General features: G+C 56.4%; 1 protein-coding gene across 1 annotated transcript in view; it reads right to left on the bottom strand.

Annotated features, from left to right (window-relative positions):
* The window catches only part of DTX1 (deltex E3 ubiquitin ligase 1), a 35827-nt gene extending 25122 nt beyond the window's left edge, over positions 1–10705 (bottom strand). Inside the window, exons 1-2 of the mRNA XM_041729152.1 lie at positions 10468–10705; positions 8974–9960 (exon numbers count right to left, since the gene is read on the bottom strand). Coding sequence (XP_041585086.1) covers positions 8974–9232 — 259 coding nt within the window. The 5' untranslated portion in view covers positions 9233–9960; positions 10468–10705. The remainder of the gene's footprint in view (positions 1–8973; positions 9961–10467) is intronic.
* Between the last annotated feature and the right edge of the window lie 313 nt (positions 10706–11018).

The following is an 11018-nucleotide window of genomic DNA, read 5'->3' on the forward strand; positions in this document are numbered from 1 at the left end:
TCAAAAGTTGGTCTGGCTTTCAGCCACCTTAGCATCCCCTGACAGCCTGGATCACAGGGATTGGCACTTGGAGAATGCTGGCTGAATGAAGGAAAGAAGGACCAAATATATGAGTGAACCTAAGTGAGTGCTACAAATGACTAGCTTGGAGATGGCAAGTTAGTGGTGGAAGGGAGTTTGTTCTCATCTGCATGTTATATTACATTTTTAAAAATGACCAGCATTCAAAAACTGGGCTAGACTCACTCAAGTCTGGATTTCAAAAATCCCAAAATATCCAAAGATGTGGCTGCAGGCACTGGCCTCCTTGGCAACCGTTAGCAGAAACTGAGTCACGGCCACCACATGCACGATTTCAAGTATTTATTGAGCACCTACTGTGTACCAAGCACTAGAGAGCAGCAAGATGAAAACCTTTGCCTTCCCAGCCCCTGCACACACTTCTGTTAGCTGCTGAGGCTCTCTGTAGGCATCTGAATTTTCAGCCTCTGTCAAAATGGGGAAACTGGGTCCCAGAAAGAAAAAGGACGTGGCCCAAATCACATAGAAATTAGATGCAGGACAGCCCAGGTGGCTCAGCGGTTTAGTGCCGCCTTCAGCCCAGGGCGTGATCCTGGAGACCAGGGATCGAGTCCCACGTCAGGCTCCCTGCATGGAGCCTGCTTCTCCCTCTGCCTGTGTCTCTGTGCGCCCCCCCCCATGTCTCTCATGAATAAATAAATAAAAATTTAAAAAAAAGAAATTAGATGCAGATCTTGAACTCAACCCCTTCTGTTATTTCCACAGGACCAGGTGACTAGACGTTGGCATGAATGAACCTTCATTCTCCAGGAGAGAGGAGCCAAGGAGAGCCCCATAATGGTGTGATTTCAGGTAAATTGTATGCTTCCTCTGGTGTGTTCTGCTTGCAGTTGGAAGAAGAGGGGACAGAGGCTCAGCAGTGGTGGGGCACAGCCTGTCATGGGGAGGAGAGGTGGCTATGCTGCAGCTGCTGCCAGGACTGTCCTGGCCGCCAGCACTGCCTCCTTTGATTGTCTTGTCCTTTGTTCTGCATTTCAGGGCATTCAGCTCCAGGGCCAGGTGCCAGACTCCCTCCCATACCCCATCATCGGCCTGCTACTACTGCCAGGGCAGGTGGAGGTAGCAGCCTGGAGCAGCTCCAGAGGTACAAGGGGAGGAGCCCAGAGAGGGAGAGGAGCTTAGCCAGGGTAGCAGATCTGGGTGACAGCCACACAGGATCCAGAGGAAACTGAGTCCTCAACCTGGTAGCTCGTGGGGCCCCAAGGTCATGAATAGCCCCACACCCTGGGACCTCCTTGGTGCCTGGCCTCCTGGATCACACCAGATAAAAGGGCCCTGAGGGCAGGGGTTTGTCTGTCCTGTTCACTGCTGCAGCCTCAGAGCCTAGGACAGTGCCTGACACATAGCAGGTGCTCATGACATTCCTGCTGCATGAATGAAGGAATTAATACTAACTACAATCCCTCGAGATAGGTGCTGCTGTTGGGTCCACATTAGAGAGGAGGAAGGGAGGCTGGGGAGGGAGTGCTGTTTACTCAAAGCCACAGGCCTGCCCCTCCTCTCCTGACCTATAGGGAACCTGGAGCCTGGGCCTCACCAGCAACACTCCCTGAAGCAGCCAGTTCCAGGTTTTGGACCCCATGTCCTCAGTGGGTATTGGCCAGGGGCAGCCGGGGACCGGTGAGGGTATCAGTGTCAATCAGAGGCTGTGTGGGCTATGTGGTAGGGGGATGACTGTCTTGGGGCCTGGAGGCTGTCCTGGGAGAGGCTACCCTGGGGTGTGATGCAGGAGTTAGTGGGAGGAGGGAGGCCCTGGGAGACGTGGATGTTAGGGGAGGGGAGCTGGGGAAGCCCCAGGGCACCCTCCACACCCTGAGAACTCCACTACACTGGGGACGGGAACTAGGGACCCCACCACTCAGGGCCTGAGTGGGCACCACAGCTATGACCAGTCCCACCCCATGGCCTCCCCACCCTGACCCCTCCTCATTAGCCTCCAGTCATGTGTTCTATCACCTCCCCATCAGAACTCCCGTGCCTTCTCCTTCACTCCTCATTATCTTCTTTCCACCCTCCACCCCTGACCCCCCATGGAACCCCTACTGTCCTCTGTCCCCACCACGACAGCCACTATGACTCTCCCTGACACTACCACACCACCGCCTGTATCACGCCCGGACTCCACCTTACTGTAATAGCAGATCAGTCCCCTGCCCCCACCTCGGCGCTCACCACCTCCCTCACCTCTGGGTCAGACTCCAGAGCTCCCTTAGAAGGAGGAGGCTGGGAGGTTGAGAGAAAGCAAGGGAAGGATAGAGAGAGGAGAAGGAGGGGCAGGGGACAGGAGAGGAGGGGGAAAGGGCTGGCTGTGAGGAGGATCTGACCCAGGATCCCCCCACCACACCCCAAGCCCCTGCAGGTATGGGCGCGGGCTGGCAGCGCTGTCCAAGGTGCTGGGGCTGCCAGGCCTGGCGCTAGGTGGGTGCTGCAGACCTGGATCTGAACGTCCCACCTACCTCTTCCTAGCTCAGGTGGGTGGCTCCCCACCCTCTGAGCCTCAGCTTTGCTGTGTGAAAAATGAGGTGATGCCAACTGGCTGGGCAGAGGGAGCCCGAAGGACGGTAAGGATGTGCTTGTGTCAGCCCCCACCCAGCCTGTTTCAGCTCTGGCCTCCAAGGGCCTGTGATTAACGAGGCTGGTCCTGCAGCATGGCTCTGGGTCCCCTGGGACCGTCCGCTAAAGGGCAGCAGCTGGCAGCCCTGTGATGCCCAGTGGGACCCAAGACGCCTCCCTGACCCCCTCCTGTCTTCTGTCATAGCCTACCTCTTCTACCTGGGCCTGAGGTCTCATCCAGGACCATGCTGATGCTGCTCCCTCCACCTGGAAGTGTTCCTCAAACAGAACTTGTCTCAAGGAAGTCCTCTCTCTCCGAGCCCCAGGCTCACCCTGCCCACTTCACCTTCACCTGGCTGAAGGCAACTTGCACCTCTCCTATGGAGCATTTCGATGTTTTTCCTAGTTGAGCATGAGTGATAACTATGTGCAAAGTAACAGCCTTCGTGCTTTTCCCTATATTATTTCATTTAATCCTCATGATACCCCTCTGGTAGGGACTATAGGACTATTGTCATTCCCACAGAGGAGAGGACTGAGGCTTCCGGAGGTTAGGGAGTTTGGCCATGGTCACACACAGCCAGCAAAAGGCCAAGCTGGAATTTGGCTCCCTGTCTGAGTCAGAGCGTTCAACTGCTATTCCCATACTACGTATCTGCCTTTGACTTTACCAGACTCTGAGATCAATCTGGCGAGGGTCGTGTCCCTCTCTCTGAGTCCCCAAGACCCGGCCCGGTGCCTGTCACTGAGTAGGCACCCCTGAACTGTCAAATAAAAGTGAAAATGAGTTTACGTTATCAGAAGAGGCTCTTGGAGCCAGAAAAGCGGCCAGAGGCCAAAAGTGGTGGAAATGTAGGCAGCGTAACAGGTGGTAGTGGGAGACAGCCATGAATGGATCAGTTGGACCTGTTGCCACCATGGGACAGACCCCTCCCTGCCCAAATACACATCATCCTTCTTGCCTCTGCTGGTAAGCCCAGCTGCAGGAGCCTTCCAGATTGGCTGGGAGAAGGTCCCAAGGGGTCCTGTAACTAGGGAGCTGGTCCCAGAGGCCTCTGGGGTTGCAGAGGCCGCTCCTGCCCTGGTAAAGACCCTGACAACAAGCCCCAACAGAGCTCCCTTCTCTGGGAGAAGAGGGAGGAGACTCTCAGCCCAATACCAAATGTCACCTTGTTCTCCATCCCTGAGACTTGTCTGAGAGGCCTGGATTCCAGCTGGGGGCTGAATGGCTGTGTGACCTTTGGGCAAGTCACTATCTCTGGGCCTCAGTCTCTCTATCTGTAACAATGTCCTGCCTAGGAGTCTAAATTCTCACCAGAATTTAGATGCCTGGTGATGGCTGTGCCAGACAGGAAATTCCCATAAGGGCAGTGACCAGGACCATGTGGAGCCCAAGCGACCTGGAGAATGAATGATGTAGGCTTGGGAGACACTGAAATTAGCCACCCCCTGTCACTCCAGCCCTGAGGTTTGGGAGTGCTGGTGCAGCCTGCTTCGAGCCTGGGGGACGGCAGTTGTGGATGGTCCCTGGCCTGGCCTCTCCTGGCCTCAGCTGTCCCATCTACAGAATGGGCTGCCCTAAGTCACTCTAGCAGCAGAGGGAGAAGTGAATGGGAGACACCAAATCAGAAAGGTGGCCTGTCCCTCTGTCCCCCGCCATGTGAGTCCAGGAGGAAAATCCAGGCTCGTGAGGCCCCAACAGCAGGATGGGAGGCAGTTATCTTCAGGGAAGTTATGGCCTTGCAAGGGAGGCAGAAAGTGGTTCCCAAATGATCTCCCCACTGCTAGTGGGAGCCACCTCCTCTCCCTGAAGGCCACCGTGGCTCCCAGGTCCAGCTCTGCTCCCAGTTGCTGCACCCACCCAGGCAAACCCATTGACCTTGGTTTCCCACTCGTGAAATCTTGACTTGCCTGTGGTAGGGGGAGCTTAAGCCCAAGGAAGATGAGGAAAGCTTTGGGGAAGCAGCAAGATGCAGCTCATGATATTGCCGAGCACACACCTGTGAAGGGGCACCTGACGTATCCCTCGCCTACCTCTGACTCTGGCTTCCAGCCCTATGCCTGGGACACCCCTGCGAGGGATCTCATATCACGTGGTTCCAGGGTCACGGCATTCCCCCTACACGTGGGCTCTGGGCCTGCAGAGCTTCAAAGGGAACCCCACCTTCCATGGGGAGAGATGAAAACAGTCCAGCAGGGAAGAGGTGAGCGGACACCAGCTGAACAAACAGAAGCCCCCATGGGACCGGGCCTGACCCCTCTCCTGTGGTCCGAGCCTGACACCTGGGCTTCCTTCCGCTGGATGTGTGACAGGCACAGAGATAGGGTATGTGTGTGTCCGTGGCATACAAGCGGGTTGGTGCCGGGCACATGTATGCACACGCATACGCACTCTGGTGCACACCACGAAGTGTGTGGCTCAGTATATGCTGTGCCGGGCAGGCTGTGGCTGTCTCACGTCCGGGGCAGGTTAAGAACACAAGGGAGCAGGGGTTGGTGAATCCTAGCCCACGAGCCACATCTGCCCACTGCCTGCTTTTGCACAGCTCCTGAGCTAAGCAGTGGCTTTTACATTTTTAAATAGTTGGAAAAAAAAAAAGAACATTTCATGACTTGTGAAAATTCTATCCATTCAAATTTTAGTGTCCCCAACTAGTTTTATTAGAACATGGCCACATGTGCTCATTTGCTCACCGTCTGTAGCTACTTTTATACTGCAATTGCAGAAGTGAGCGCTTACAACAGAGACAGTATGACCCATAAGGGGCTAAGATATTTACTATCTGACCTTATCAGAAAGGCTTTCAGCTCCAGTGTTAGGGCACTAGCAAAGCTGGGGCACGCTACTACTTCCCCCCAGAACAAGTTAAAGTCCAGCTTCAGTGAGCTTATCAAGATTTTTACAGTTAGGGGCACCTGGGTGGCCCAGTGGTTGAGCATCTGCTTTTGGCTCAGGGCGTGATCCCGAGTCCTGGGATCGAGTCCCACATCGGGCTCCCTGCATGGAGCCTGCTTCTCCCTCTGCCTGTGTCTCTGACTCTTTCTCTGTGTCTCTCATAAATAAATAAATAAATAAATAAAATCGTTTAAAAAATTTTACTATTAGGAACACCTGAGTGGCTCAGTGGTTGAGCGTCTGCCTTTAGCTCAGGTCATGATCCTGGGATCGAGTCCAGCATCGGGCTCCCCACAGGGAGCCTGCTTCTCCCTCTGCCTCTGTCTCTGCCTCTCTGTCTTGTTTCTTATGAATAAATAAATAAATAAATAAACACAATATTTAAGGAAAAAAAGATGAAGAAGAATTTTACAATTAGAATATCAATATAGGAGCTGTGTTCATTTCAGTACATATATGTGAGCTTTGGGTTTTCTAACTGTATATTGTATCGTGTGTGTGTGTGTGTGTGAGAGAGAGAGAGAGAGAGAGAGACAGAGTGAGAGAGAGAATCATAATCTTTTCAAGATTTAGCATTTCCTACCCATCTCCTGTGCATCCATAGTGTTTAATACATGCGAGGCACATGGTGGGTGATTAGTCAATGTTTGCGGGATAAAACAACAGGCTTGGTTCTCCCCATCAACCCAACCACCTACTAGCAAGGCAAAACTCTTGCTCATTTCATAAATGTGTAAACTGAGGCACAGAGAGCTAAGGATACCAGCTTGAGGCTCTCCCCTGGACCATAAACAGTGAGAACAAGATGTCACTGTCTTACTTCTGGGAGAGGCAGGGGGCACACCATAACATGTCTGGTGGGGAGGCGTTTAGCCCCTCCCTCCAACACTGTTCCACAACCAAGGTGACCCACCCTCCACCCCATAGGTTTCCAGGCCTTCCTCCCTCGCTGGGGGGTCTTGGCAGACTCCCAGCAGCCTGTTGAGTGATAAGTGTTTTTTTCCCTTTTCCGGCTAACAGGGGGCAGGTGTGGGTGAACAGCTCTGGGGAGGAGGTGCAGAGAACTGGGGGATTCGGCAAGGCTGAATCCTGAGAGGGGTGCCATGGAGAGTAAGGGGACTATTGGAGGGGGAAATGGAGGCAGTTTGGGGAGCTAGGAGCCGAAGTGGGGGTGCTAGGAGAAAAGAGGGGACCGAAAGGGGATCAAAGACTGAGTGGCCAACTTGGCAGCCCTGGATGGGGCTACCCCTCCCTCTAAGGACCACACTCCAAGCCAGGCCCTGGAACACTTTCATGCCCAGTGCTAGTTCTCAACCTGCGGAAAGCCAAGCACCAAGCCAAAGAGAAACCCACCTCCTCCTGATGTCAGACCCCTGCCCTGCGCCAGAGAAGGTTTGGGGATAAACCAGATGAATAGGGCAAGGGATGCCTATCATTTCTCACTTTTCTATCAGGGACTCAGTGCCTCTCTGGAAGAATGGGCAGGAGGATTCAATGGTGATCTTCTCTACAGTCGTGAGGAAATTCAAAGCCCTTCTCGTGACTGTTCAAGCTCTGCTCCAGGTCTCCTCTTGCACCACCTTCTCGTTCACTGCACTCTAAACACAGTGGGCTTGAATGTACTCTGCTCCTTTCTGCCACAGAGCCTTTCACTGGCTGTTCCCTCTGCCTGGAACACTGCTCCCTTCACTCATTCTTCAGATCTCCATTCACGCACCACTTCCTCAGATTAACCTTCCGTCACCACCCCTTCACCAGGTTTATTGCATGTTCTCCCACCTGCAACTGATTATCTGTGCATTATGTGTTTGTTTGCTCCCTGGGACCTGCAGTGTAGGTCCTCTAGTGTAGGTCCCCCAGCAAACCTCTATTCAGGACCCTGCCTGTCTTGTTCCATGCATTTTTCTAGTGCTGAGCACAGGGTCTGACACACAGCGAGATCAATAAATGATTGTGTGGTAGTATGAATGGATGCCTGGCACCACCAGTGACTGCGATCAGTGCCTGGAATTATGGAAACAGATATACTAAAACCATGTATTATGAATTCATCTGTGTTTCCACACTTGGTGAGCAATCAGTAGGCACCAAGCAATGTTCTAGAGCATAGCTGTCTCCTAGAACTTTCTGTGATAAGGGCAGTGTTCTGGATCTGTGCTGTCCAATATGGTAGCTGTGAGACACATGTGGCTATTGCTCCACTTGAAATGGGGCAATAATGGGACTGAGGGACTGAATGTTAAAACTTACTAAATTTTAACTGATGTGAATTTAAATAGCCACATGTAGTTGGTGGTTACCGTACGGAACAGCTCTAGAGAGCAGGGAAGTGACCTACTATCTCCAAGGCTGTTACAGGCAGTTCAACCAGGGATTCACAGGAGCTCCCCCAAACCTCCATCAGCTGATCCTTGGGTTCAAACGTGCCAAGGATTCTTTGGCAGCTCCCTTGAGGCAGGCACTCACCATCCGCCACTGCCCACCAAGCTTGTCAAAGACCACCGAGCAACAATGACTCAGAGAGATCTCCACAGCGATGGCATGCTTCCAGAACATGAATGCTGAGCGTGGATCTCACCATCTTTATCACTATCATCACCTATCACACAGCCACTACGAATGCCACCAACCTCATTTTCTCCATCATTACTGCCCCATCACAACACACCCCCCCTCCATGAAAACCACCAGCACAACCATCAATGCCACCACCACCAATTCCACAATCAACACTACCATTGGCAACACTACCAACACTGACCCCACCATCACCCCCACCACACCATCCCAATACCACCAACATCTGGAGCCACTGCAGGAAACCAGTCAAGAGCACTGGCTCTCGAATTCAATCACCTGGTCTTAAATCCCGGCTCTGAGTTTAAATGATCTGTTTCTGCGAGACTCAGTTTCTTTATCTGTAAAATGGGACTAACAATAATAATAATAATTATTATTCAATAATAAGACTTGGTGTCTGTGATTGTTGGAACAGAGTCAAATGAGAAAGTGCATGGAAAGCCCCGTTCCTGAGTGCTAACGCTTTTCTAGGTCCTGTGCTCGCTCAGTGCGCACAATTTCATCTAATCCTCACACAGTTGTGAGAGACACTGACCCACCGATTTTACAGATAAGGAAGCTGAGGCTGAGAGAGGTGATGTGACTCACCTAAGGTCCTACAACTAATACAAAAGGCTGCACTGGAACCCAAGTCTTCAGCTGGACTAGGCTAGGCTGCCCCTTTTGGGAGCCGAGCAAGGTTGGACCAGCACACCAGCCTCCCTGCAGTTCCAGTCTCCCTCCTCGGGAATGCTGCAGGGATTTTAGCATCCCGCCATGAAGGGTGGTGGTGTGCTAGTGATGCTCTGTCTCAGTCTCAGCCTGGCCCGACAGGTGAGGTGGGGTGGGGTGGGGTGGGGTGGGGTGGGGACGAGTCTGCTCACCTGTATCCTGGCGAAACTGGTGCATGGACTGCAGGTCGATGATGTAGGGCACCAGCTGGGCATCCACCTGCCCCAGGACCACGGAACCGCGGGCGTCCTCTTTGAGCACATTCTCGATGTGGTGGCACACGGTGGCCGTGTAAGGCCGCCAGCGGCTGTGCTCATTTAGCCACTCCCACACTACCACCCGGGCCACATTCTGCGGTGGGAAGCCCAGGCCGCTCACCGGCATCATCACACCCTGGCCTGGCCTTGACATGGCCGCTGCTGCAGCCTCAGGGGCCAGGGCCCCACTCTTACTGGCCCAGCTCCTTCTGGGCCTGGGGACGGGCAGGGAACGTCCTCTCCCCTCGGGGGCAGCAAGAAGCCAACCGCTGCTTCCTTTCTAACTCGGGTCCTCTCCGAGGCCCGGAGGCCTCAGTCAAGGGAGTGTGGGGTGGTGCTCCGGGCTCCAAGGACCCCTCCCCCAGCGATGTCTGGGCGAAGGTGCTGCTCTGGAAAGCAAGTGTCTCTTTTATGACTGGGGAAACGCTGCTCTCAATTCCCTGGCTGCCGCGGCTCGGGAGAGGGAGTAGGGCAGCCGCCCCTACTCTAGGTCGTCTCTTTCCAGCTGGTCTCCAGTCACTTCTTCCCAGCCGGCCCCGCAGGGCCTGTCACCCAGGAGGCCGGGCCAGCCTGCTGGCTCTGCGGCGCCCCGCCGGCCCTCTGCGCTCCCAGCTGCGTCCCAGCCGCTGCCCCGGCTCCAACGGGGCTGCTCGCCTGGCCTCGGGCCCGCCCCTCCGACGGCTCCTGCTCACGGGGGCGTCCCAGTCCCCCTCGTCCCCGCTCCGCACGGCGTCCCGGTAGGCCTGGGTGGCTGAAGATCGCACCGGGGAGGGTGCGCCGCGTACCCCTGGCCCGCCCGCCGGGCTGCGGCTTCGGAGCTGGGCGGGGGGACGAGGGGGGCGGGGGCCCGTGGGCACGCCCCACCCCACTCGTGCTCGCGACCTGCCGGGAGACAAGAAGCGGAGAGGGCCCTTTAAGAGGAGAGCGCAGCACCCCCTCCCCCTTCCCGGGAGAGCGCTCGGCTGAGAACAATGGGGCACCGATGGGGGGGCCGGCGAGGGGGGCTTCAGGGGGTCGCCGCCCGCGTTCCCCGGGGCAGGCCCGAAGGGCGGGCTGGGGCCGGGGGCGCGGCTTTCCGAGGCTCCTCGCCCGCGGCGCCCCCTCCTCAGCTCCCCGAGCGTTCCCGTCCCCGGGGCCCGCGCCCGGGCCGGGATGCAGGGTGCGCGGGGATGCGCGGGGATGCGCGGGGATGCGCGGGGATGCGCGGCGCTGCAGGCGCGGCCCAGGGCCCCTCGGGGGTCGCGTCACCGAGGAGGCGAAGCCAGAGCCGGGTCGTCGCTGCCTCCGCTCTGGGGGTGCCAGCGCCCCCTCCCCAGCCCAGACCTCCCCGGCGGCGCCGGCCCCCTGCAGGAGTCGGGGGTGGGGTCCCTCAGCACCCCGCGCTCTCACCGCCTCTCCGCTGTGCTGCCTCCTTCTCCGCTGCCGCTCCAGCACCGCCGCCTCCTGGGCTCCCCCCGGAGTGGGAGGGAGCTGCGGTCCCGCCTCCGCGCCCTGTCCCTCCCAGGCCCCGCGGCCGCCGCACGCCGGGGCGCTGGGCTTTCCGCGCGCGGACAGACTGCCCCGCCGACCGACGGACGCACGCGCCGGCTCTGGACGCCGGGATCCCGCGGGTGGGAGGCGGCCGCGGCCGCGCTCGGGGAGGGGCGGCGGAGGGGGCGGAGAAGGAGGAAGGGGAGGAGACAGACCCGGCCGACGCGCCGCTGGCGCTGACACGCGAGTCCGCGGGCGCCCCAAATCCTCGGCTAGGCCGGTCTGGGACCCCAGGCAGGAAGCCAGGCTTGGAGTGAGGTGTCTATGGGTCTCCTGCTTGAATCCTAGTCGTCTTCACATTCCAGCTGCCCATCCCAGGGCCTGGAACCCAATAGGTGCTCAATAAATGCTTGAGTGAATGAATGACCACGATCCAGAGACTGCCCAAAGGAAGATCTTAGAGGACTCCA

Source organism: Vulpes lagopus, chromosome 14, assembly GCF_018345385.1.
Source record: "Vulpes lagopus strain Blue_001 chromosome 14, ASM1834538v1, whole genome shotgun sequence".
Lineage (NCBI taxonomy): Eukaryota > Metazoa > Chordata > Mammalia > Carnivora > Canidae > Vulpes > Vulpes lagopus.